The 27,484-nt window shown below is 53.2% G+C and overlaps 1 protein-coding gene across 1 annotated transcript; it reads left to right on the forward strand.

Annotated features, from left to right (window-relative positions):
- Nucleotides 1-26,931, forward strand: MXRA7 (matrix remodeling associated 7). Its single transcript, XM_062506345.1, has 5 exons — nucleotides 1-477; nucleotides 7,336-7,431; nucleotides 9,380-9,440; nucleotides 13,201-13,300; nucleotides 26,817-26,931. The coding sequence occupies exons 1-5, from the start codon at nucleotides 1-3 to the stop codon at nucleotides 26,929-26,931; spliced, it is 849 nt and encodes a 282-aa protein (XP_062362329.1).
- The last annotated feature ends 553 nt before the right edge of the window (nucleotides 26,932-27,484 follow it).

Consider the following 27,484-nt stretch of genomic DNA (forward strand, 5'->3'; position numbering starts at 1 on the left):
ATGGACCTGGCCGTGGACTTGTACCTGGCCGTCCCGCTGCTCTTCACCGTCCTGGCCCTCGTCCTCGCCTCCGTCTTCCTGAAGCTGCGGGGAGGCGGCGGCGAGCGGGTGTCGGAGCGGCCCCGGGAGCCCGCGGCGGAGCCGGCTCGGGAGGGCGGCCCCGAGGGCGAAGCGGCGGCAGCGGCCGCGGGGCCGGAGGACGAGGGGAGCCGGGTGCCGGTGGAGGAGGTCGGGGTGGGTGACGAGGGGAAGGAGGCGGTCGCAGAGCAGCGGGACGCGGCGGCGGAGCCGGGCCCCGCGGCCGAGCCCAGCCCCCCGGCGGCCGAGAGCATCCCCCGGCAGCCACCCGAGGAGCCCCGGCAGCCACCCGAGGAGCCCCGGCAGCCACCCGAGGAGCCCCGGCAGCCACCCGAGGAGCCCCGGCAGCCACCCGAGGAGCCCCGGCAGCCCGGGCACCAGGAGGATGCGGAGAGCAAGGTAAGGCCGGCTCCCCGAGGAGCCTCACCCGGCACCTCCGGGGTCCCCACACCCGGGGTCCCCCCAGCCTCCCCGCGGTGTCCCTTCTCCATCTCTTCGTCCCCGCGGGTGGCGGGGAGGAAGGAGCGCTCGGGATTTTCCCCTAAAATAAGAGAGGTCCCGGCAAAACCCGTGTTTTGTCTTCGGATGGAAACAAGCCCGTTGTCCCCGGGGGAGGCAGCGGTTTGGGGAGGTGTTTCTGGCTCCTTCCCTTCCCCGTCCCCCAAGGAATGATCCTAAAAATAATCAAGAAAGTGAAGATTTAAGGAAAGAGACGTGTCGGTGTGGGCCTCTCGTGTGAGCACATCTAACCCCTGGGAGTCTTTTCCTTTCCCCAAGAGCTTATCCAGGTGCTGGGGTATGTGCATTTGTTAATTCTTCCCGTCCTCATCCCTTTTCTGTGGCTTACAGAAACTGTTCCCGTACCAGCGCGGGTTCCTTGCTCTGTCCCTGCCTGCCCCAGGGAAGGGACCGCCCCACTCATTCCCAGCCCCAGCAGGATGCTGGCCCCAAGCTCTGACCCCTGGCTGAACTGGGGGGGCTGGGGGCGGCAGTGATGCCTATAAATGCCCGGTAAATCCTCCTCCTCCACCGGATCTTGTTTAAAAATAAAAGGGCGCCCCCGTGTCCATGGGAAGATCTTGTTCTGCTCTTACCCAGCCTGGATAGGACTCGGTGACAACCTGAGGCGCCTGAACTCCGTGCCTTGGTGGCTTTCTCCCATGCGGGAACATCGCCGTGTGCCGGCAGCGTGTTCGGGCCGGGTCGCGCAGGGCTGGGGCCCAGTCGCCTCCTGGCTATTATTAGCAGTATTTGTAATCCTCAGCAACTGTCTCCAGGCTGCCGGGCAGTGTGTAGACAGCCCTTGCCTTGGAAAGCATCTCCACTGACTCACCGGATAGCCTTGGGCAAGTCCCGGGGGCTTGCACACCCTGCTCTGAGCTGTGATGTTCTGCAACACCCAGGGGTGACCTGTTCTCGAAGCTGGGATGTGGCTCTGCCTCTCTGTGCTCCTCTGCACCTCCCTTGGTGGTTTTGAGCCTCGGAGCTCTCCTCTCCCATTCCCGGTGCCCCTTGCCCATTGATACAGCTCCCAAGCAGTCCAGTCCCTTGTCCCAGCGTCCTGGAAACCACATTTGTGTCTCTGTTGTGTGATTTATTGGCGCCTGTGAGTACCAGGATCTCTGGGGAGCTCCTGAGCCTCTATTAGCCAGCTGTGTCCTGGCTGGGCCAGCTCAGCACCAAAGTTGGCCACTCGGCTGGAGCTGCTCTCTGGTCAGGTGCAGCACCCACCAGGACAGATGGCTGGATCCAGGGCTGCCAGAGCCCACGGGTTCCTCTGCTGCTAGCTCACATCTTGGGAATGTTTTCCTCCCCTCCGGCTGCTCTTCAGCCCTGATTTCTTTGAATGGGCATTGCTGCAATGCTTGTTGCCTTCAGAGAAGGGCTCAGCTCCTTTATCCCCACTCGGCGCGGGTGCAGTAACAGGATTGTGTGTGCCTGGAATGAGTTCTTACTCAAGAAACGGGGAGTTCTGTGTCCTCCAGAAGCCTGGCTGGGCTCTGTGAGCCTGGGGCTCCTCACTGCCCTCAGCCCTTCTTACAGCAAAGGGACTACTGGAGCTGCATAGGGTCCTGGCCAGCTTTTCCTCCTGGGAAATTGGTCCCCTCACTGTGTGAGCAAGGCAGAACAAGTACCCTGGGCCTGAGCAGCATCTCTTTGGGAAGGACAGGGACCAGGCACGTGTGATCTGGGTGCTGGTGGGGGGCAGTGGGAGGGGGAGCAGTGCTTCTCCCTGCTGAGTAAGTGTTTGGCAGCTGTGGCCTGCGCATGATCCCGTGGCTGCCAGCGCCAGGCTAGCTGTCCCCGGGGCTGGGTGGCACGGCCCAGGGACTACAGGGACTACGTGCACTTCCAGCAGGCACCACACACATGTGGCAGTGCCCAGCCTGCTGATCCAAGGGTTGGTCCTCTGGGCAGAGTGGGAGAGACCATCCACAGCTCTGTGGAATCTCCATGGCCTTGCTCCCCATGAACATCCTCAAAGTTGCTTCATCCTTCCCTTCCTCCAGCACCACTCAGACCCAAGCCCAGCAGATACTACAGGCGGGGATGGGACGGGCCCTGGGCCGAGCAGTGAGTGCTTTGCAGGCGGCTGCTGATGGGATCATTCCCTTTCCAGCCTGTCTTGGCTCGGCCGAGGGCTGCGGTCCCTGATGTGACTCAGCAGACGAGGCTCCAGCCCCTGTCCGGCTGCTGGCTCCTGCAGGCTCAGGGCTTCTCAGTACATCAGCAGGCAGAGGGTTGTGCTTGGCACTCGAAGAGCTTTCTTTCCTTATTTATTTTCTTTCCTTATTTTCTTCCCCTCGCGTTTGCTTAGCACGCACTGTGCCAGGCTGGCTCGGATTGCCCGCAGCCATTAACCACTCGACCAAAAATGCTGATGGATGAACCCGCCCAGGGAGAGCAGCCTCGGCGTGTTAATGACGGGCTGGAGCCCTGCATCCCGCTGCCTCCTCCTTCCCTGCTCCCTGCCTCTGCAAACTGGGATCCGCAGGGGAGCTGCATGTCTCAGCCTCCCTCCTGCTTCCATCTCCTGCGAGGCTGGTAAAATCGCTGAAATTGGAGTCTCCCTGCCCTTCTCTGCCATGACCAGTTCATTGCAGCATCGTGCTCAGGGTTACAAAATGAACCAGTGGCAGAGCAGGGAAAGGAGCCCAGGAGTCCTTGTTTCCCTCAACTGCTGGTAGTGGTTCCCCTTGTCTCTGCTGGCTCCCATCACTGGGGAAAAAAAACCCACAAACTTAATTAGTCTGTCGTTGTCTGTTCTCATCCCCATCCCCAGCTCGTTAATGGATGAGGCAGTGCTGTCAAAGCAATCCCCTAATGAGAAGCTGCTGGGTGGGAAAGGCAGAGATGCTGGGGCTGTGGAGCGTGGTTCTTGTGAGAAACGGTCGGGAACTTCAACTCTCTAATGAGCCATTCTGTCCTGGAAGGGGCAGGTGGCAGGAGCGGGGCAGGGGTTTCAGTGTTGGACCAGAGCCACTGCCGGGATGCCATCCTGGCCAAAATGTTCTGAAGATGAGGAGGGTGAGTGGGCAGTGCCAGGGCACAGCAGACTGTCTGGTTTGCCGAGGGTTAATTGCTGAGGGCTTCAGACAGAGCAGGGGGAAGTGGGTGACAGTGGGGAGAGGGGACACAAAAACCCTGCCTGAGCAGGGCAGCCTGTGGGGCTGTCACCTGGATAGCAGAGGCACAAAAGCTTCATCTGTCTCTTCTGCCAAGCTCCTGGTGCATTTTCTCTGTGCCCCTCACCCCAACCTGTGCCTCCCTGGAGGCTCCCAGTGCCTCTGGACACACCAGGCAGCACAAACCACACAGCTCCCACCAGGAGCCCTCTTTACATTTACATTTACAAAAGTCATCATTTCCCCTTCTAATACCTCCTGCCTGCCCTCCCTGTGCTGGAGGGGAGAGGGTGTCTAATTAAGTCTGGCTGTAATTGGCAGCTGTTCAGGCTGTGTCTGCACTGCCAGCGGGCTGGGGCAGGAGCTCCAGTGTCCCACAGTGCACTGGGGAGGGATGTGGTGATGTGCTACCCCGTCACAGCCTTGGCAGCAGCACTGCCAGGGAATGCAGGGCTCCACACCCAGATCCCCGACTGCTCAGATGTGCCCAGCTCTCACCCAGAGCAGCCTGTGCCAGGGACAAATGCATCATCTCTTGCAGTGGCTGGAAACTGGGAAGTGAGACAGGACGTGTGTCAGCCCCCAGGGAGCCTGGGCATGTCGTGCCCACCCTGAATCCCAGCCACAGGGCTGGTGGTGGCACGTGCTGTGGGGCACGGTGGCATTGGGGTCTGCCTTGTGTTCCCTACGTGGGTCCAGGAGGTTGGGCTGCTGCCCAGCTCTCTGTGGGCTGGGTGAAGCCCTGGGAGCTGTGCCACAGCCAGGGCACTGCTGGAGCAGAGGCCACGAGGACTCTTTGCCTCGTGAAGTGCCCACTTGTGTGAAGTGCCAGGTGAGGGTCAGCTTTGCCCGCCACTGCTCCCAAGGATGCCATCCAGCTCATCTGGGCAGCAAAGGATGGCGTGGAGTGTGATGTTTGCTTTGCAGAGGCTGTAGCAAAAAGGGAGTGATCTGGCTGGATGTGATCCTAGGGGAGCCAGGCTGGGAGGTGATGGTGCCTGCAGGGATGGGTGTTGCTGAGCTGGGCTCCTCACCCTGCTGTGGGACACACCAGTGTTTTCCTCACCAGCCCCGGCACTGCCTGATCCTCCTTAAGGGTGGTCCCAGAGCTTCAGAAATGCTCTGCCCACTCTGTCACTTGTCCTTGCCTGTAGCAGGACAGGGAAAGTGGCAGGAGCAGATACTCCCACATTGTGGGCTCAGACCTGCAAAATGCCATCTCCACATGAGGGGCATTCACTTTGGGCACCCCAGAACTAGCAGGACCATCACCAGGACTGGAAAACTATTCTTGCTCTGCAGCTGCTTCTCTAGCCAGTGGGAGGATGGAGAGCTCCAGTGGTGGGTGAAGGGGAGCTGCTGACAGAGCAGCTGCTTTGCACTGCTAAACTCTGCCCAACACTATTATTATTCAGTCTTTTTTTTTTTTTTAGGGTTTCTTCCCTCCTCTTATCTCCTGGCTCTTCTCTTTCTGACTGGCTCTCTCCTGTCTGCTTCCTTTCCTCTTGCGATGTCTTGCATCAGGCTTGGAGCAGAAAGTGCAGCCATAAATGGCAACACACAGGGCCCAGGAGTTTAATCCAAGATAATTTTCTTCTCTTGCTTTGCAGCCTGGGATATTCCCTTTTCCTGAAGTTTGAGCAGAGCACTTATTTGCCCCCAGCCTGCCCATAAGTGCCAGGGCTGTCCCTGAAGAATGGGTGAGGGACACACCACCCCTAAAGTCTCCTCTTGTCCTTTCTGAGAAAGAAGCCCATTGCTAAGAGGGTTTGCACTGGGGATGGAGGAAGTGGGGAGGAAATGGCCAGAAATGAGCTGAAAACCAGATGATGCTGTAGTGGGAAGCCTGGCTCCCATCTCCCGTAGGCCGGGAGAGGGTTCAGTGGTGGCAGAGCCTTGAGGGGACATTTTGGGGTCATGATGCCAAGCTGCTCTATCTGAGCCATCATCCCCTGGGAGACTCAGGGTTGTCCATGGGCAGTACCGGCTGCGTCCAAAATGTCCCTGAAGCCTTGTCCTTGCTCTGCTTTGGTCCAAACCTCGCTGCCGGAGTCAGCTTCCCTCTCGTGGCAATGGAGCTAAAGGGCAACAGCGCGTTTGTGATGATCCAACAAATGCTTCGGCTCTGCAGCCAGGAGCTGCCAGCCGCCGAGGCAGATGGAGCGATGCCTTGATATTTAAGGTGCACGACTTGCTGGATTTTAACCCTGGGCTTTCCGGAACCCCGGGCAAGCTGTGCCCGGGTACGATTCCGATGTAGCGGGGCACGGGATGTGCCGCAGCAGGAGCGGGCAGGGAGCGTTCCCAGCCCTGCACGGCCCCGGGGCCAGGCAGCTGCCGCCCGGCGCGTCCCCTCGGCTGGGCAATGAGATCTTTGTTTGCCGCAGCAGCTGCTCGGGGCGGCCCGTGTCAAGTCTCCTCCAGATGCTCCCGGATAATGACGTGCACGCTTCCCTGCAGCGCTGCTTCTCGCCTTTTATTTTTTTTAATTTTTTTTTTTTCCTGCGGGGATGTTTTCGTGGCCGGTGTGTACCGGAGAGATGCTGATTTGTGTGGGCTGTTGGACAAAGCGCTCAGGTCCTTTCTTCTCCAGTTGTTCCTTCCTCACTCCCAGCTGCTCAAAACTCTCCCTACATTCTCCCTGGGCTGTGCTTTCTACAGAACAGCTCCTGGGGTGCCACGGTGTTCCCTGTGGTGCCCAAATCTCCCAGTGTTGTGCCAACTCCTTCCCCGTCCCTGCTTTGGCTGCAGGATGTCGGGACAACAGCACCCACTGGCCATGGCAGGGCTGAGAACTCTAAAATTCGGGGCTGCTCCAGGCAGGGAGGGCCCTCCCTCGCTCTCTGGCTCGCAGGGGCTGTAGGCACAGCCAGCCTCGAGGTGGGGCTTTGTCCCTGCTGGCATTTCCAGGCGGCCCAGAGGCTGCTCCCAGCCCGACGCTGGCATTTCACTGCAAGGCCAAGGGACACGGTGTCCCTGCTCCCTGCCCACGCAGATCCTCCTGCGCAGCCCTCCAGGCACAGCAGGGAAACCTTCCTCTGTGAAGGTTTTGGACAGGGAAAGCTGGCTGTGCACGGGGGTTGAGGCCATCCACAGCTGCTGTGGGGCTGAGAGGGTTGGGGAGCCCCAGCTCCAGGATTGCAGGATGGGATGGGAAGGTTTCCAGGGGGTATCTGCCTGTGATGGAGAAGGCAGCTGGCAGAGCATTAACAAGCTGAGCATGTCCTCTCCCTGCTCGTCCTGAGCTGCTGCATCAGCATCCCGGGAAGCTGCCTGAGCCCTGCCAGGACACACGGGCAGCCCAGCTAGGCTCTGGCAGAGCCAGTCCCCCTCGCTGATGCTCCTTGCGCTGATCCCGTCCCACGGGCTGGGGCTGCCACAGAAAACAGCTCGTGAGCCCCAAATCCTGGCTGCAGGGCTGGGCACTGGAGGTCTCTGATGTTCCTCACTCCAGCAGCCTTGTCATGGTTTGGCACATGGATCAGAGGCAGCACAGGCTTGGGCATGGGGCAAGGTGGGCTATTGGCCACGTTCAGGATTTGCCCATGGGTGCTGAAGCTGCCAGGGCTGGTTGGTTGAGCACAGGGAGGGCTTGGGGGTGTTTGTGCTCAAAGCTTTTGCCCTTTTGCAGATACCACCGTTGGGTGCCTCGCCTGGATCCAGCCTCGGGCACACAGGACAAGCAGAGGACACGAGTGGCCACGCAGCACTTTCCAGCCATGCAGAGGTGTGTGGGAGGGAGAGCCAGCCTGGGGAGGGTGGCGCTGCACACGGTGTGCCAGTGCCCCTGCATGGGTGGGACCTTGTCCCAGGGTGGCAGTGGCCATGGGGAGGGGGACAAAGTTTGCCTGCTGTTCTCCCCTGCTGGAGTTCGGTGGCTTATTAATGACTCAACCCATTTAAAACAGAAATAAATGGTGTTCCAGGTGCAGGTTTGCTCCTTGGAGGTGGAGGGAGTGATGGCCCAGGGATGGGGGTCAGTGAGGCAGGTCCCTCTGAAGCAGCTGGACCACAATGGCTGTGGGAGGGAGCAGCCCCAGGAAGGCAGAAGGACACGGATGTGGAGTCTGGGGCCACAGTGTGGGGGAAAGGGAGGTGCTGGCATCTGCCTCCAAGCCGTCCAAGCAGAAGTGTTGTGCTGTAGGGAGCTCCTGGCTGCCACGAGCAGGGGTTCCCAGACGGCCCCAGCACGCTGCTGTCGCCTGCCAGCCTGGCATCCCTGCCTGTTCCCTCTCTACTCTTGTCAAGTGTCTCTTCTTCTGTGCTGGAGCAGATCTATTTTCCTTCCTTGGAGATGTGCCACCCAAATTTCATGTTTGCTCTCATTGTTAAATGCTCAGTTCAGGCAAGGAAGAGGCTGAAATCTGCCTCCCTATGTCTGCTCCTGGAGAGTTGAGTCTCCCTGGGGATGTCCCAGTTCACAGGGAGAGATGGATGTGATGGGGAACTGGTGCCCTCCCTGAGGCCACTCCTTTGGGTGCGTCCCCAGCCATGCTCAGGAAGTGCCCGTGTTTGGAAGCGTGGCCCAAAATAGCCATGGCTGCAGCGGGTGTGGGTCTCAGTGGCATCTCCTTCTGGGGAACAGAGTGGCCAGAGGAAGCCAAGTGGCTGTGAATAATGCACATTCCTCCCCGATGACAAAGTAACCCAGTTTTGGGCCGGGGCTGTCCTCCAGCAGCTCCTCCAAAGCTCTGCACAGCCAGCCCTCAACTCTGTGCATGGTCCTTCTTGGGTCAGCATCCTTCCTCTTGGGTCTCCTTCACCCCAGCTTTTCTCATGTGTCCTTTGATAATGAGGGGCTTGGCAGCCTCCCTCCATGCTTCTCCCCATTCTGCCAGGTGCTTTGCCCTTTTGCCAGCCCACGGGATGCACGGGGATCAGGGTTTGCAGCTGGAGCACAGGGCTGTGCAGGAGGAAATCACTCATGCAGGGGCTCTGCCATGTGTCTTTCTCTTATCTCCAGAGCTGGAGTGCTCCCCTCTCTCCCTGCTTGGAATTTCTGCACAGGACAAGGAATCTGGTCTTTATGAAGTTTGTTGTGTTTTGTAGAAGGAACCCCAAAACTTACAAAATCGCTTCGCCTTTTAAAAAAACTTCCAAAATGTGCTGTTGCTGCTCCCGCCTGTGCTCCAGACACCAGCTGTGGATGGCTCCTGGAGGGGTCCCAGCACAATACCCCAGAGCTGCCTTCGACCCCTGGGCCCCATTGGTGAATGCTCCTGTGCTTCAGATCAGCTGCAAGGTGGCTTTGGCTGGGGATCCACCTTTTCCTACTGCCAGGACAATCTGTCCAAACCTGGCCTGGGGACACACACAAGTCCCTGTGGCTCTTGGCTCAGTCCCCTGCCTGTCCCTGGGCAGGAGCGCAGCTGAGAGGAAGGTGCTCAGGCACAAGGCTCTTCCTAAAAACCTTAATATCTCTGATTATGGGGAGACACTTGCATTTCACAGCCTTTGGGAGGGCCAGATCACTGTGACTGACTAGTGAGAGGAAAGCAGACTAATAAATGTAACTCATTAGTGAGCATCCTTTTGTCCTGTTCCTTGAGAGGGAAGGGGTGCCCAGCCCTCCCACTGGAGCTCCAGGTTCTGTATCCCAACCCTGCCCCAGCCAAACGTGAGTTATTCAGCACAGCACCATCTCCTCATAGCTGTTCTGTTTTTAACTCCTCCAGGAGGAAGAGGTGGACTCAGAAAACGAGAAGCTGGTGGTGAGAGAGCCAGAGGATGAGGATGGTGAGTGCCAAGCAAGCCAGAACTCTGCAGAGAGATTATGGACAGGTCTGGAGCCCCAGGTGCTTGGGGATGGTCTCCTTCCTCCAGGAAATTCCTTGGCTGCTTGCCATGGGGTAGCTTTGTAATGCAGCTGCTCCAAAAGCTCCTTGCTCTATCCAGGACAATCTCCAGGGGCTTTAGTCAGAGCCATGTTTAACTGATTAGCCAATTAGTTGATTGGAAAATGATTAATTGATTAATTGGGGTGACAACTGCTGCACTCCTAAGAAAATGGAGCAGATGGTGCTGCCTCAAAATGTGTTTCTGAGGGGGACTCTCCTCTCCTGAGCAGCCCTGGAGATGCTGGGATGTCCCCAGGAGTCCTGGCTTGGGGTGGCTGGGGACAGCTGAGGCAGCAGGACACCTTGGGGTGTTCTCCCTTCCCTGCCCCACTTTCTGCCTGGCTGTTTGAAGGTGCTGTGTGGCAATCCCCTGGCTCGGGAGGATTATGCCTAATGCCACAGAGAATCAAATTTTAATCCTGGGGCCATTCCTGCAAGGTGGGGGAAGCATCTTTGGAGACAGGGTTCCCAAAATATGCTTATTCCACCCCATTAGGTTTCCTTGCAGCACTGGTGGCTGGGGATGTCACCATGGGGGACTGTGGGAGGTCTGGTTTGAGGATTGATGAGTGTGTCCTGTGTAAATGGATGCTCAGTAATGCTGCTCTGCCAGTGTCTGCTTCTGTGGGTTCAGCTCTGTTTCAGAGCCCTGGCACCACAGGGCATCCTTCCAAAGTGGCTGTGACTTGGGACTGGGAGAAGATGATGGCCCCTGGCTGGGAGTCCTGGCTAGCACTGTGTCCTCCCTAAGCCCCTCCTGCAGGCAGCCCCTGGCTCCTCTCCTGAATTATTCACAGTTTCTGAAGTATTTTATAATGGGGGTGGGCAAAGCCATGGCCCAGGCTGATGAGAGCCAGTGCCCTGGGATCAGCCCTGCTCCTTCCTTCACTGTCTCCTGCATGTCCTGGCCCCAGCCCACAAGCAGGGATTCCCCAGGGGTGTGTGGGATCCTGCAGGCATCTGTCACCAGCCTGGGATGCTGCCCTGTGACCAAAACCACCAGAGCAGCCTTCCCTCCACTGTGGGCAGAGATAACATGTGGATCATGCCAGAGCAAGCATGGTCAGGGGAGGAGTGCTCTCTTGGGGCTGCTCTCACCCTGCCAGCTCAGGGTCACAGCACTGACAACGCAAGGGCAGAGAGATGAAAGACAAATGTTTTCTTTAATATGAACTCATGGAGGCTCTCAGTAAGTAGGTCACCTCCTATTCCTGTAGTGTTTCCCCTGTCTGCGTGGAAACCCAGCCTCCCCTTTTCTCTGTGTTTCCTGAAGTTTGTTTTCGATCTGCAAAGAAAGTTCCTGAGCTCAAAAAACAGCCAGAGGTTTCCAAAGCCACACAGTGTCTCCTTTTTTAATCACACCATGTGGGCAAGGAGATTGGCACCTTCCTTGCCTCCCCCCTCCCTTATTTTCTGGTGAGATGGAAACTAAACTGCTCTTTTTGGGCCAGTCTAAATCCCAAATCTCACTTGATTTGGCAGAAAACCATGTGAGGGAAACAATCTTAATTGTCCTTAAAATCAGTTGAGCTTTACAAAGGTAATGAACAGCTCCTGCTCTGCACCAGCATAAGGAACAGGATGTTACACCCTCTTTTTAATTTCTTTTTCTTTCTCCTAATATTTCCCAAAGCAGCAGCCAGCTGAATTTTCTTTCCATGCACTTTTTTGGTCACCAAAAGTGCTGATAAGCTGCAGCATTACTGCTTGTTTCCAGCTGTTTAGGTTTGTTTGTTTGTTTGCCCATAAGGGAGGGTTTCCCACCAGGGAAGTGGAATATGGCCAAGCTGGATGTTTGGGGCTGCAGACCAGAGCTTTGGGCTGCTTGTGTTCAGACATTTATGCCAAAGCTGGATAAAGGGTTTGCATCCCCTGGGAGCCCCGATGGCATTTAGGGATTAGAGAAACACTCCAGGTCAGTAATTGAGCAGTAACCCACCAGGACTTCCCAGGGAATCTCCCCAAGATCAGGAACCTGAAGATGTAAAGGAGTGAGGAAATGTGGGCATTAGCAAGGGTCAGGTCTCTGTGAAATTCCCATTCCACTCCCATTGCTCCAGGCATGGTCACTCCACTGAAGCCTTGCACTGCTTGCTTCTGAGCTCTCTGGTTTTTCCACCTCCAAAATCAGGCTCTGACTTAGCTTTTATAAGGGGATCCCCAAGGTCTGGCAGCAGCTGAGTGTGGGCATGAGCTTGGGGTTGGAGAAATCTCAAAATCAAGGTATTGGACACAGGGAGAGAAATCCTAAAGTGCAGTATTGATTGGAAAATAGAGGGAAGCTGATGCTGAATCCTGTGTGTGAGGCTGTGAGGGGTTTTTAATGTGGGCAGGTGGAGGAGGAGAGACAATCATGAATATGGCCACAATAGCAGTGGAGAGTATGGGAAGGTCCAGTATTGTTCCTGGGGACAGAGGATGCATCCATGTGTTATGTACAAGCTGGGGCTTTCACCCCTTTAGGGGTCCTGCTGGGGCTGGTTGGTGTCATCCTGGATACAGGTATATGGATAATTGCACTTTTTCAGGGCCATGCAGACAATGAAGTAACATCTTCCTTTTGTGCACCCCTTGGAAGCATCCCCAGGGCTCTGAGGGTCAGGGGAAGCAGCAGATGTTTCTGGGAATGTGGAAGCTGCAGCGCTGGATGGTTGGATGTGAAGCAGCCAAGTCCTGCAGTCCTTGGGAGATAAAGGCTCTCAGATAAGCAGCCCACAGATAACCACAAAGGCGACTACCCACAGCAGCAGCTTCTCCTGGGCCACCTTTTGGATTGACCTCTCCTCCTGTTGTTTTCTCCCATCTGTAGGAAGATAAAGCACAGGAGAGGTTTTTAAAAGCAAATAGTGCTCGAACAAAATCCGATTGGAAGAGGATCGGCTTTGGCTCAGAGTCTGAGCTTTGGTGCTCTAATTAGCACAGGGCTGAGGCTGGTGAGCTGGGTGGGAGAGCTCCCAGGAGAAAGAGACCTTGGGCTGGTGACAGAGGGACCTGCACGCGGCTGTGTTGGTGCTCCTGGGGCTGCCTTGGCTCAGTGCTGTTTGCAGCCCTGGGATTTGCCATGTCCCATCTTCTTTTCACAAGCTTTGTCAAGGGCTGCAGGAGAGCTGCAGGCCTGGGACAGCTCTGCTTGTGGCACCATCCATGAGCCCCCAGCTTGGGAAAGGGCCCCTGAATGAGGAGAGGTTGGGGAGCAGAGGGGAGAAGGAATGCAAATCTGGAGAGGAGAAGTGGAAAACGCTGCGAGTTAATCAGGGCAGGATTAGCATGTCTTGATAAGCCAAAATGGGCCTGCAAGGCTTTGAATCCAGAGAGTACAATGACATATGTTTCCTGTGCTCTGGGATTTACGTGGATCTGCTTCCCGCAGGCTGGTCGCTCAGAGCAGTCCTCACTGGTCCCAGTGCTGGCTCCTGCCAGCCCCTGGCCAGCAGCACCTGGGCTCTCCTCTGGGATCCACGCTGCCTCCCTGACAGTGCCCAGGCTTTCTGGAAGTTGGAGCTGACTCAGGAAATGTGTTGGGGTGGCCAAAGCGTTTGGGGTGCAGGAGCACAGGTCGGAGAGCACCCCAAGAGAACAACCCCACTGCTGTTGGTTGTGGCTCTCAGGAGGTCTCTGGTTCAAAGATCTCTTGTTCTTTTTTTGTCTCCCCTCTCCAGCTGCAGATGAAACGTTTTCTTTTAAATACAGTCCTGGAAAGCTAAGGGGAAACCAGTACAAGTCAATGATGTCCAAAGAAGAACTAGAGGAAGAACAAAGGTAAGCTGAGCTTCCTTTTTCTTCTTGCCCAAGCCCAGCTGGCTGACATGCCCTTGGAGAAAGCTGGGTGTGCTCAGACCTCTCTCCCCACACTGCCCTCAGCATCTCACTGCTCCAGAGTTCCAGACCTCTCCCACCCAGGAAGATGTGAGAACAAATAAAGTCACACTGATTTAGGAGATGGAGGCACTGTGGCCCTAAATATCTTTGGAGCTCTTCTGGATGCTTAGACCAAATATTCCAGCAGATGCAGCTGGTGTATTTGCCCCGATCCCATTAGTTCTGTGCTGAAACCCATCTGTTGAGGACCTGACTTTTGGTTATTTCCCCTCCCTTGGCCCTGTGGATGGTGTCCCCACCAAGATGGGCATAGCTCAGAAACACTGGGGCAAAGTGAGGGAGTGTGAGGTTCTCACTGAGATGGGGCTGACATTGCAGTGTCCATCCCCAGGGCTGGCTCCTCTGCTGGATGTGGTGGGGATTTATCAAGTAGTGGGTCTGGTAGAGATGGAGAATTGTCCATCTTGCACTTTTTGCTGAAGTTTCTCCCTGAGCACTGCACAAAGAAAGGTAGAACCTATCCTAACCTAAGCTTTCTGGCTCGAGATCCCCCAGCCTGTACAAGGAATAACCCACAGCTGAGGGCTCTGCTCCCTTACAGGTGTCTGCAGCTCACACCCTTTCCCTGAGAGTGAGCGCCAAGGAACTGATTTCTCAGTGGTCTCAACAAACCTGGGAGATGGTGTTCTCTACACTGCTGTCCCAAGGGCTGTGGGACCCAATTCTCCACACAGAGATCTGCAGAGAGTGATTTAGGGGCATTTGTCACCCTTTGCCTGTCCAATCATGATCTAACTACCACCACTGCTGGCCTGGTGGAAAGAACCAAGCAGAAACTCGAGCACAGTAAGGAAGGCAGGGATGGGGGGATCACACCTCACCCCTGGCTCAGGCATCTCCTGCTGGCAAACCTTGTTTCGAGGCTCTTGGGCAGCATCTTTGTGATGCCACCAGCTGGGCTGGCTGAGGTTTTTCTGTGTGAGGTGAGCAGGGCACTATGGTAGGCAGAGTAAATCCAGAGACCTGCCCTGCTCTGAGGTCAGCAATAGGAATGAGCTCTGGTTTCCTCTGGCACAGGGTTGATTCTGCACTGGTGGCATTAGGAAAAGTGTTTGCTTTCTTCTTTTCCATGTATCTTTGTTCTGCCTGAAGCCCCCACCCTGTAAACTGCTGAGCAGGGCTGTGAGTGTCACTGTATTTTTCACCGAGGGAGGGTGGTGGGAAGATGAACTGAGTGAATGTCAGGGACACCCATAGGGCTAGATGGGATTTGCTTTTCAGAACCCTGCTAAACACCAGTGCAAAAATCTACCTGCAGCTGGCAAATTGAAACCCTTTGCACCAGCAGCTCCATCCAAACCAGCTGAGCAATCACTGCTCGGGTTTTCAGGGCCAGGAGTCCTGCAGGGCCTTGGGCTGGTTCCTGTGTGGCAAAAAAAATGCCCTTATCATCTGGGGACACTGAGGGGATATTGCCTGAGGACAGCAGTGGGATGGGGATTTTGTACTCAGGACTGTAGAACAGGCCCCAGGGGTGAAGGACTTGTCCTGGGCACACGGCACAGCTCAGGCACCTCTGCTCTCGTCTGTCTAGAGCAGTCCCAGGGCAGGACAGTGCACCCAGAACTGATGGACTTCGTGTCCCTTGGAGGCTCCCAGCAGCCTTCCTCACTGAGGGCCATTGGCAGACGTGTTTTTCCTGCTGCTCCTTTATTTTCTTCTCTTCCGTATTTGTGTTGTTCATTTCTCTAAGGCAGCTTTGTGAATTTTTTTTTTTTTGTCTCGCTTTGTTGCTGGCTTACTTTCCCCCCCTCAAATCTTCACTGCGGCATCAGCAGCTTTTCATTGCAGGCCTCGCAGGTGGTGCAAGGGGGCAGGGCTGCTGCCAGGTAAGCTGGGTGAGCTGAGCACAGTGGCTCAGCCTTGTCCTGCATCCTTCTCCTTGCCCTTCCACCCTTTTCCCCCTTTCCATGCGCCCCGACCGTGCTGCTGATCTGCCGTGACCCGGGTTTGCCACCTTTATGTTGCAGGATTGAGCTGACCTCTGATCTCACATCTCTGTAGCAAGTACCTTAGGTCCTCGGCCACAAACATTCTTGCAAATCTTTTTGGTAAGGACACGCTGCTGCTTAGAGGTAGTGGTACCACTGATAACACCTGCTCGTGTCTTGGGTTATTTTGCTTTTGGGTTATTTTCCAGGGGAGGGGTTGTTTTGAGCTGCAGTTGGTTGCCTGTCCCACCTCCCTCCCCGCCTCCCTCACCTTCCCTCCTCATAACAGATTAATGAGTCCACTCCCCTCTGCCTCCATCTCATTTTCCATGAGCACTCCAGGGCTAATGAGGACCTCTCACATTTGGATGCTCACCTTTTCCATCTCGGATGCCTGAAGCTGGACATCCCACAGCCGCTTCTTTGTACTGACGTGGGAAACTGGGGCTGCTGCAGAGTGGGTGGTTAGTCCTAAGGTGTGTTATCAAAACTGAGACAGGTTCAGTATTCACTTTTAGCCCTGTCACTCCTCCAGCTTTCCCATGGACCAGCAGTTTCCCACGTGAAGCAGCTGGTAAGAAACATCCTAAAAATGCAAGTGGGTCCTCAGAGGCTGCTTGTTGAGTAGTTCACAAGTTTGAACAGTGGGACTCCTTGATTTTGGAGACGCCATTGAAAATATTCCTTGTCTGTTCCAGAAGGAGCTGTAGGACTCCAGACAGGAGAGTACAGGCATGCCAATATATTTGGTTATTTAAGCAAAAAACCACTTTTGTTCTAACCTGCATTGCCTGCAGAAGTTGTGGTTGTCCTGCCTACAATTCACTTGAGTCTTGTGGCTTCCAACTGGTGCTAAATCTGGACTAAAAGGGGAAGGAATGTGACCTTCACTGTGCGATGCAACTTCCTGCTTCTAGTGACTTCAGCCTTAAAAATTAGAGTGATCACTGAGGGAGGAGGACAGTAAATCCTGCTGGGCTGGTGACTGTGCTTGATCACACCTGGTGGGTCACCAGTCCTTCTGGAACAGAAGCACGTAGCCTTTGCCTCCCGGGGGAGAAAAACACCCTGGGCAGGAAGGGGAAGAGTGCAGGGGAAGAATGCAGCCCTTGGTCCAGCAAGCACAGCTTATTCCCAAATCCTTGTCTTCTGCACCTGAGGCTTTTGGCCATCTGTTGCCAGCTGTAGTCACCACAGTGCAAAGCTGGAGCTCAGGAAATGTGAGTCATGGTGGTGCAGCTGCCCCTGCTCAGACAGGGCTGAGGTGTGTGGGTGTGAGACACAGCCAGCTACCTGAGAGGTGCTGCTGTCCTGGCTGGGCAGCTCCTGTGGAGGAGGGAGGAAGAGCTCCCCAGTGTTCCTGCACTCCTGGATGGCTTGGAGTGGTCTCTGCCAGATGCTCTTCAAACCTCCCTTAAGGCTGAAAGAGGTTAGTGGGGATTTTTTCTGTTAGAAATTAGTATGGTCGAGACTCTGCTGAGTGTTGACAGCTGCAGCAAGGCTCCACTCCTAATAAAAGAGAAAACAGTAGGAGAAATGGCCCCCTTGAGTCTCTGCTTTCAGTTCTCTCTTTCCATGAGGCAAAGCAGATCCCAGCCAAGCCTTGGTTGGCCTCAGTGCTGTCAAGGGGTTGAGCTCTCTGTGTTCTCTCCGTGTCATTCTTGGCTAGGTGTGTTGGTGGGAGAAAGGAGAGCAGATCCCATCTGACAGGCTGTAGAAAAGTCACTCCTCTCTGTCCTCTGTCTGGGATTGAGGAAGAGGTGGGGGTGAAGAGCCAGAAGCTGCCCCATGGCAGACCCATTGAACAGGGTCTGATGAATGGCACCAGACTGCTGTTGGCAGGGACACTCCTGGACGGAGCAGGAGATCCCCCAGACCACTGTCAGCCTCTGGAAGAGTGCAAGGAAGACAGGGATAGCTTCCCAGCTTCCCTGGCTAGTTCCCACAGCCAGGTGACCCTTTCAAGGAGCAAACTCTCCTCCTGCCTCTCAGTCCTCTCCTCTCACCTCCTGGCCAGCCACGGATGGGTTGAGGTGACACTGTTTGAATACAGACAGCATTTAAGCCTAAGGCTCAACTGCAAATTGGAATTCTCAGAAGGGGAATTGGATGGCTGTAAATATCAAGCTCAGCCCTTTTCTTAGTGGTAATTAAGCAATGGAAACCTGCCTTCTCCCCAGCTGGGCTCAGAGTGCCTCTTGGTTATAGGGCACTGAGAAAATCTGGGCTTGGACCCTGGAGTTTCAGCAAGGCAGGGTAGACCCTGGTTCTAGGGAATGTCAGAGAGGAGAGGCCTTTCCCTGCTCTACAAGACATCCTGAATGAAAGTGGCATGCAGCTGTGGCTTGAGGGACAACCGTGCTGAAGTTTGAATTTTGAATGAGACAGTGCTGGTGATGACAACTCTGGAGCACACAAGGGCAGGAAGCAGCTGCAGAGGTTTAATGACTGTGTTGACAGACCTTGACCTATTTCAGACATCTCCACTAGTAGCCCTTCAAAAATAGGTGGGTGGACAGAGCTGGGGGTGGTTGCGTTTTGGGAGAGCTGTCCATTGGCATCTGTCCATCTGTCCACCCCTGCATTGCCATCACATAACCCTGGCTTGCCTGCTCGCTTCCCTCTCTGTACAGCATGGTGCCTCTTTCTCCTCCCTCTCTTTTGCTAACATTCCCCTACCCAGTGGCTTTGCTGTCCTGTCCTGTCCTGTTCAGCATGGTGCTTCTTTTGGATGAGGGAAACTGGTAAGTTCAGGCTTTTTTGGGGGGGAAGGGGGGAGGGGTGTTATTATTTGTTTGCTTCTCATCTTCTGCAGCACGGTAGTGGTCCTGGGCTGAGGGAGGAGGAGTAGCAGCGAGGAGTGCAGAGCCCAGGGCCATGGCACTCTGCAGGGCAAGGTGGCTACTGCTTTACTGCAGCCACCAGCCACGGGGATGGCACCAGCCGTGGGCAAGGTTGCTTTCAGCTGCCAAACACCCAGGGCATGAGATGTGTTTGCTTCCCACCTGTCTCTTGTAATGTTTGGGGCACTGAATGTTTGGGGATCCCTGCTGAGCTCACCGTCATGCTCACTCTGTAGGTTCCCAACTCCACTTGGATGAGGAGGGAGTTGCTGGTGGCCTGGTGCTGTTCCCTGCCTCCACATCCCTGGGGAAAAGTCCTCTGACCTGTGAGATGTCAGTGGACTGGAGCCCTGGCCCTATTTATAGTCATGGTTGAGTCATGAATCCCCAAAAGCTTTAAAACCACAGTAACTCAGGATGCCTCCCTCAGAAAGCCAGGGAAAGGGAGGCCAGGAAGCCCGTTCCCATCTCCTCCTCTCCCATCCCAGAGAGGAAGCCCTTGCAAGCTCCCCCATAGCCTTTGCAGGGTGTGAGTCTCTGACCCTGCCTTGACACAAGATTTTAGTTCAGGCACCAGCTCTGCTTGAGCTCCTGGGTTTGTTTTGTTTTGCTCAGGTACTGAATTGTCCTGGCTTGTGGCTGCTTCTCTGTGTCTCCCTCACCCAGCACTCATGACTTGTCTTCATCTGCTTCTGCTTAACCTTGTGCAGCATGGGCAGCTGGCTGTTCTCTGCCTGCTAACTCCCTGGGAGCCCTGCTCTGCCTATCCTGGGCTCCCCTGCAGCTGGGAGAGACCCAGGGATGCAGGGAACTGGGGAATCTCACCAGTCTGGGAGCAAACTGGTGTTCAGTGAGCTGGAGGACAAACGTTGAGGGATGGAGGAAAGCACATCCCAGCCTGTCCATGGCTTTTCCCACTGCTGTGGTGTTGTCTGGGGTGGGTCAGGAGTGTTTTCAGGGAATGGGCACACGACTGATGGATGAGCTGGGCAGGAGCCCAAGCCACCTTCCTGGCTGTGCTCTGGGCTTTTCCGCTGTTGCTGCTCTGTCTGGGAAATGTGGGAAGTTTCTGCCTCAAAATAGTTGTGGACAATGTCTGCTGGGGGTGATGCAGCTCCTGATCCCACTGACTCCTCATCAGCCCCTGTCCTAAAGCCAATGAGCCTTCTGCTCCCTGGTCACACTGCTTCTGGCAGCCTTGAGGCACAGTAGGCATTTCCCAAAGCCCAGAGCACCTTTCAACTTCTCTGCTCCAACAGAGGAGTTTCAGATTTGTGTTGATGAAGCTCCTTTTGGCACCTGTTACTCAATCCCTTTTCTATTTTCTAAACACTGTCTCCCTGTTCTGCATTTAAGTCCTCCCTGTATGTTGCTGATTGATTGAAGCAACTGGCTCACACTTTTGGGACCACCAGGAAAGCTTACAATTAGTGTGCCATTCCTCATATTCTTCCTGCAATACCTCAAGACTGGGTTCTAGTCACCACCCGAAATGAGATGGTTGCTGCCCTCATGGTAAAGAAACAGGGGCAAGGTGATGGGACCATCCCCAGCAGTGAGATGGGAGGGAACTTCATGGGAAGATCTCGACCACCCATTGCCAGGTCTGCCCAGCACTAAGGGGTTCTATTCCTTCCTCTTTATCCTCAAGGGTTAATCCTAGTTTGAAGTGAGAAGACTCTGGAGCCAGGTTACTGTCCACCTTCCTTGCTACTATTTCAGTGCAGGGGACTGATGGTCCTGACAAGGTCCTGAGCCAGGGAAAGGAGCTGGGAATGCTCTGTGCTTCTGAAAATCATTTCTTGAGAGAAACTTCCTGAAAAGGGCACAAGCAGTTACCAGACATGGTTACAGCAGGATGCTCTGGGCTCTCCTTAGAGTGAGTCAGGACTCCTTTGGATAGCTGAAGCCTATGAATGGGCTAGAGATTCCTGACCTGCTGTGGATTTTTGCACACATGAGAGAGAAATGCAGATGGGAATGCCACCAGTAACCCCTCAGCTTTTCAGAGCTGAGATGCTGTCTTCTCTCAAAAGCAAGAAGCCTTGTGCCAGTGCTGTGGGTGAGCTGGAGTGAAGGGATTGCTCCTGAGGCCACCAGAAGGACATGCAGTTTCCATTCTTCTTTGAGACCTTCAGTCCCTGAGCTGCCCCTGTATTCCAGGACCTGCTTTTGTCTGGGCTCCTTGTTCTCCAGCTTTTCCTTGCACAGAACCATGTCCAGCTGACAAATTATGTGATTCAGTGACCTGGCCATGGGCTTGGGCAGGAACAGAAGTACCTGGATAATCTTTATCTGAAGAAAGGATACAGCTTCTGGCAAAAGATGACCCTAGCCTGGTTTGATTGATGAACTGCTGGGGGCAAGCCTGCTTCCAAGGATAGTGGAAAGGAGGGAAGAGCCAAGGACAAGCAGTGACTCAAATCTCTGGGCCTCCATCCCAAGTTAATTAAGACTTTCAAGTCTGAAATGCCAGAGCTTCTCAGCCTGGGGGCTGGCCCCAGTGTCCCAGAGAAAGACTGCCTCATGCTCTTTAGTCCAATTCCCCCCACAGCTTGCTCCAGGACCAGAAAGGGCTATCCCTCTAGTGCAGATGGGAATTTCTGGCTCTGATGTACATCCTCCATTAGGGTCATGCTGGTTTTCAGATCTCACACCAGCTGTCAGCCTGGCCCTGTGGAGATGAGTATCCCTGTGGGGGACTCATCCACCCTCTCTATGTCCCCCATCCCTCCCCACTCCAACTGTGGCACACTGGAGGGGCCCTCCCCTCCTGGGCCTCTGTGGCAACGAGCTTATTCCCTCACACGTGAAATCTGATTATGCTTGCGTGACTTGAGCGGGATGATCCGCTCCTCAGCGCCGTGAATCCTGCAGAGTGATTATCCACTCCGGAAAATTTCCTTTCTTTGTCCTAACGGGACAGCCACTGAGCCTCGGAACATCACTCCAGTAACCCCAGTCCCTCGTGATGCTTCCCCCTGCATCTCCCACCCGGGATCCGGGTCACTGGCTGTGCTCAGAAGGCTGCTGGACAAGGCAGGATTTTGTAGAAGAGTGAGGAAGAAATGAGGCTGTTCCTCACCCTCACACCATGGCTGGCAGGAGTAGGGTACTTCCAAACGTGGCTCAGGTGTTATGGACCATGAACCCTATTGGATCCAGGAGGAATGAGGCTGTGGGGTGTCTCTAGTGTTTGTGGGGTAGGTGATGTATGTTGTAGCTTCCCTCTACTCCAGTGCAGGTCTCAGTGTCCATGGGCAGCTGTCCAGCCTTCTGTTGGGTGTTTCCTGTTGTGGATGAGACGCTGGGGCAGTAAGGGCATAGTGCCTGGAAGAACAAGGGACCACATTTTTTAAACCCTGGCACTGCAAACAAGATGTGGAGGGAGTGCCTGGATGTCCCCACACATTAAACACATCTTGCCTTCCTTCACTAGGACACTGGGAGACCTTTCCATCAGAAAGGAAGTGGCCTGCAGGGATTTTACCTGCTTCCCTTGAACAGATTCGTCTGTAGAAAGATTGAGAAGGGTCAAGCAGTTCAGGCACACTGCCCTGTGAAATCAGCACTTGTTCCTGGCTCATCTGGCTACAGGTGGGGAAAGGAATCTGGGCTGCCAGATTCAAGGGTGCCAGCAGCCCCTGGGGGCTCTGCACAGGACAGTGACGCAGTAACCCCTGGAGTTAATTAGTTTGGCTTCTCCAGTTCTTATTAGTAGCTCAGAAGGGTTGTAACTTAGCTTGGTGCCAAGCCAAGAGGATTTGCACTTCTGATTGGGTTTCGACTATCCTGCTGCAATAGATGAAGCAAAGTCCTTCTTAGAGGCATGAGGTTTGCAAACAGCAGCTTATCCTGCCCTGAGGGGGAAGCTGCCTTGCCTTCCCCCAACACACAAACCGAGGGCTCTCCCTGCTCGCTTATGTGAATAATAATGAACCAAGCTGAGGGGTGAAATGACTGAAATGATTTCTCTCCCTGTTTCTCTTTGCAGACCTGAAGACTATATGAAGTTGTCCCTAGCCTCCTCCTAAAGGCATCCCTTGGCATCATTAAAGGCTTGAGAGAAATACCAAAACCAACCAAACACACCCATAAAAGAAATCCATAAACCCTCAAAACTTGGGATCCCCTCTTGGTCTGAAGTTGAGTTCTTCAAAAACTCCTGTCAAGTTTGAGGATATCCTGTTGTGTGGCTCCATGGACTGGGGCTGGGCCCAAGCAGTGACCTGAGTTGTGTTTGGGGGACTGGGAAGAACCTTCCTCCCTCTCCCCCAAACAAAACCCAAAGTGAACACTAAATATGCAAAGAGTCTATTAGTTGTGTTTGCTACATATATTAGGCCATGAAATCCACGTTGTTCCTTTCCTGCAGTGGGCAAACCATAACTCTTCTCTCAGACCAGCTGGGACCTTGTACCAGAATCTCAAGGGGCCAAACACCTCTTTATTGCTGGGGGGTGGTTACTGCCTGTGATTTCCAGTGCTGTACAAAGCTGCTTTACTCCGAGGGGTGGAGGAACAAAGTGGGATCCATGTGAGGGATGGCAGACGAAGGCTGGGCTGACTCAAATCTTGCTTCTGTGGTCATTTTAGCAGAGAACTGATTCTGTAGGTAGACAGGACACTCAAGAAGTGATGAAATTTGATAGTTTAGCTGTTCTGCTTGCAGTGGAGAGACCACACTTTGGCTGCTGTTACCATCTGCATCCTCACTTTTCCCTCCTCCAGCTCCCAAGAGGAGAGACCCAAGAGGAGAGACCCAAGGAGGCATCTGTGGTATCAGGGGTTCCCTCTGGCTCAGGATGAGATCGTGGGGTCCTGGGAGGGTCACACTCCCCGTTCCTCTGCCTGCTTGTTGTTCCAGTGCCCTCTTGCTGCTCCATGGGAGCCAGAGCTCAGCGTTGCCCCTCAGCTCTGTCACACAGAGCAGATTAATTTGGCTGGGCACACACTCAGTTTTAAATCAAACCCAGCTGGTTTTTGAGAGAGAGAAAAGGGTCTAAGTCCTTTAATGATGTTGTAGAAACCCCAGGCTGGGTGGGGATGTGTCCTCCAAAGCTTCTCTGTCACTGCCTCTTGGCTAATGCTGCAAACATATCAGGAACCCAACAGGCTTTCCCCCCCCCCTTTTAATTCCTATGCAGACAATACTTGAAACCTTGTACACAGTTGTCCTTTCCAGCGCCTGGGGTTGGCAAACTCTTCATAAACAGGCTGGTTTAAAGAACAGCAGGAGGCTTCAGCTTTAGAAGAGGCTGGGCTGCCCCTTCCCAGCCGACAACTGCAAGCGTGTTCAGTGTTTTGCATATGAATTTAGGCACATCTGGACCCTCTGCTTCAACATCCCGCTGGTACAGCCGCTGTCTCCCCTCGGTGCTGGCTGGCTGACTGTGTCCCAAGCACCCAACTATGCAAAGAATGCCTTATATCCGTTGTGTTTTAAGTTACATGGCAATATGTACATCCAGCAAAGTCGGTAGTTAAGTCCAGATTTTTGCTAGTGGCAGCAAGTCAAACTCTTTCTTCAACTCAAATGGCTGTCTGGGTATTTTTTACTTTTGTTTGTTTTTGTTTGTTTTGTATCTGATGGTGGCTCTTATACAAAGGACTGTAATTCTAGTGGCTTGAATCTGTAAAAATTGCCTTTGTTTGGTCCAATAAACCTTTGAATAGTTTATTTGGTTTGTGCTTGTTCTCCCTACCTCCAGCAGCTTGTAACTAACTTCCTCCTCAAGAGATTTGTGTTGAAAATCTGGATTTTAGGTTAGAGGTACATTCTGCCCTTCTGTGACTTTTATCCCATAAATGATTACATTCCCATAAATGATCAGAGGGAAAACCAGGGATATTCCCCTTTTTCTGCTGAAGCAACACAGAGTTGCAGTAGGATCCTGGTTTGGCTGCAGAGCAGTTAACAACATTCCCAATGCAGAGCTCTGCCCAGGATTTCAGCTGCTGTGGACACGGGTGCTTAGCAGTTCCTAAACCCCAGATCTCTAACATACCCATGGCTCACTGCCCCAGGTCTCTAGCTAGCTGTGAAAGTCTTGGACTGAAATGTCTAAAAAGATCCTAAGGGAGCTAAGTATGCAAATGTAATTGCCTATGAAGAAGAATTAGGCTGCTTCGAAAATCCTTAATTAATCTATTTTGTTAGCAATAAGTAAAATCCTGTTTGACCTCCTGAATCAAAGTAGTTTTGAGGACAGCATTTATGAGAAGACAGAATGATTTTATTTGTGAATGGGGAATGTTTGATCTGAACTCATCCAAAAAAATACCTAAAACCAAACCAAGCTGGAGCACTACAAGGTTATTTTGCAAGGTCACCTCTGATAGGAGAAGCTCCTGTTCAAAGACAGTTTCATGTTTGTGGTGCCTTACTCCTCCTTCCAGGCCCTTTTCTCTCTTTATCTTTGTTTTGCTGTCCCTTTGTAGTAGATTATGTAGTGCAGAGAAGTAACAGCAGTAACAGCTCTTTTTTTCTATTTTCCAAATGCACAGTCATAATATTTAAAGTCGGGGGGAGAGCCAAAATGCATTGATGTTATGCTTCAAAAGAGAGTGAATATTGTCTGTGAGCTTGATTTTGGAGACAAGGAAATGGACCTTTGGGGAGGTTTCAGTGGTGCTGATGTCTGTGAAATAAGGAGTGAGGGATGCAGACCTGTGTGAGCACTCCCAGCTGGTATGCACTGCACACACAGGAGGCCAAGCTGTGTATTGAATTTCTCCACACCAGACTGGCAACATGCCCTCTGGTGCCTAGTGGTGATCTAAAATAAAATATCGATCACTCATGACCCTGCTTCCCATCCTCTCATCTGGAAAGGGCAGCTGGATGCTCTTCCTGTGAGCATAAAACATGATGGAAGAGACAGACAAATCCAGGCTTCCACAAGAGAAATTCACCACGTCATTATCAGGATATGTTTGGCTGTAGGACAATTGCATTTTAATTGCAATAGAAAAGAACTGGCAAATGAGTTTGCTTTAGCCAGGATCTGTTTTTTTATTTTTCCTGCTCTGTTTGCTTCAGCAGAGCTGAGAGGACAGGCTGCTGTTCCTGCTTCTGCTGGGGCTTAGCTCAGGAGAGGGGAAAATGCAGAGCAGGAGCTCAGGAGCATGGGAAGAAGGTTCCTCTGCTCCTTCCTGACTGTCTTTCTCTGCTCTTATTTGTGGTGGGTGCTGGTGGGTTGATGCTGTCCTTTCTTTCAGGCAAAGATTTTGCCTGTCAATAGTTGTTACTGCCCCTTCTGGTATTGGAATAGCTGATAGCTCATCCACACAGGCCTTGCAGGAAAACTACCCCAGGTTATCCAGTGGCGTGCATTTAAATGGATTAATTAAATGGTTTAAAGTCCTGTGTGGGAAGATGGTTGTGGCAGGAGGGAGGACTCTTGACAGGGTGACCACATGGGAGTAAAAGGCAGATTCTGTGTTTTTAGCCCACGGGAGGTCTAAGGGTGCTGAACAAGCAGGAGGAGCTGGGATTGTGGCAGCTCTGTGTTCTGAGCTGTCACTGAGTTCTGGCCTCACACTCATGCAGGGACAAAATGAGCCTTGAAGTAACAGGAACTGCATCTGCCTTGTTACAGCCATAAAGCACCACATCCCCATTAGCTCTTTCCATGTCCTACATGTCAGGAATGAGATGTTCTAGGCAATAGAGCAGCCTGATCCCAATCAGGTAGGAATCTGGCAGTGGGAACATTCCATCCCTCAGCCAGCCGTGCCTGGAGCCACTCACCTTGCACACTGATCTTGCCCCAAAAGGGAATTCTGAAGAGTTACAACAGTTCATGAGCTACCTGCAAACAGATGGCACTCCTGTGCTGCCCACCCGCCTGTATCCCTCAGTGATGAGCAGTATCAGTCCTCCTATAAATAAAACCCTGTCAGAGATACCAATCTTCTTGGGATGTACAATGGTTAACTAGTTCAGGGTAGGGAAAAGTCAAGATATCTTCTGTTAGGGGGAGAAGGGTGTTAATCATCTACTATGGGACTGCCTGGGGATTAAAAATCTGAGCTAGGTGGTCCACTGGTCAGCCTCTGCCTACACAGGGACCACCTCACTGCTGGACTGGCTACCTGAGTCCGTCTCACCATTGGACATTGGCAGACAAACTCGAATCACAGCAAATTCCTATCTGTGATCTTATCTTCCAGTGACTGATTAAAGTCATGTCCACACTGGATTACTCTGTATCTACGTCCTCTCATTACAGAAGGAAAGAACACTGGACTGTTGAATCTTAATCCAGGTTCATTACGGAGTCTGCTAAATTGGGACATGTTGGTCTTATAAAATTCCACATGTTGAGTTACCTTGAAAGTTTGAGCATAGATAAGCCCTAAGGAGCTCCAAAGGCTGTGTTAAAGCAAGCTGGTTTATCTCCACGTTTAGGGAGCTGCAGAGAGACGTGCAGGATGATGGGATAGATGGGAAGGGAGAGGAAGGACAACCAGAGGCTATCTCTGCCTTATTTCACAGGGACAGATTTCCTGCAGCCAGTAAGTTTGTACAGTGACCTGCCTTTGGCTCTGTGCTTCATTTGACAGTGGTGTTCTTGCTCCTGGACTGGCTATTCCTACTTCTCCTTTTCTTCTCGACAGGGTTCAGAGAGAGCAGCTGGCTGCCATCTTCAGACTGATGAAGGAAAAAAGTGACACGTTTGGAGAGATGTCTGAAGGAGACATGAAGGAGCAGCTCAGACTGTACGATATATAACCCTGCAGCCAGGGCAGGTTGTGCCCAAAAGCTATCTTGACCCTTGTTCTGCAGGACACTGGAGGCTGTAGTGCTTGAAAAGTGTCTCAGTAGTTATTTTGCAGTTGCAGTTTGTTTTGCAAACACATATAGGCCTGTGATATGCATTTCAAAAGACTTGTAATTCCTCAGCCTTTTAATTAATTTTTTTCTTTGCAGAACTATCATCTCGTACAGCAATTTGTTACCTCTTTCTGGCTGGGTCATATGTCTCAGTCCTACAAAGCAGTTAAACTCATACTTTTTTTACTGGCCATGCTTTATGCAAATGAACTTTCAAGCCTAGTCTTTCTCAGTTTGATATCTGAAGAAAGCCAAAGATTATAGGTGTAAAATGGATGAAAATAATACAAAAACTCAGGCTGAAGGGTCCTGTAGTCCAACCTCCTGCTAAAAGCAGCATCAGTTTTGGGACCAAGATGGGTTACTCAGGGCTTTATCCTGTTGGGTCTTGAAAAGCTCCAAAGATGGAGACTGCACAACCTCTCCTGGCAGGGAGGCTTCCAACCCTAGA

Source organism: Cinclus cinclus, chromosome 20 (genome assembly GCF_963662255.1).
Source record: "Cinclus cinclus chromosome 20, bCinCin1.1, whole genome shotgun sequence".
Classification (NCBI taxonomy): Eukaryota; Metazoa; Chordata; class Aves; order Passeriformes; family Cinclidae; genus Cinclus; species Cinclus cinclus.

Excerpts from the sequence above, each read along its gene's own strand:
- MXRA7 (XM_062506345.1), top strand. The coding sequence starts at position 1 with ATGGACCTGGCCGTGGACTTGTACCTGGCCGTCCCGCTGCTCTTCACC. Across the intron at positions 7,432-9,379 it reads CACTTTCCAGCCATGCAGAG|GAGGAAGAGGTGGACTCAGA; the intron begins GTGTGTGGGAGG and ends TAACTCCTCCAG. Across the intron at positions 13,301-26,816 it reads GAACTAGAGGAAGAACAAAG|GGTTCAGAGAGAGCAGCTGG; the intron begins GTAAGCTGAGCT and ends TCTTCTCGACAG.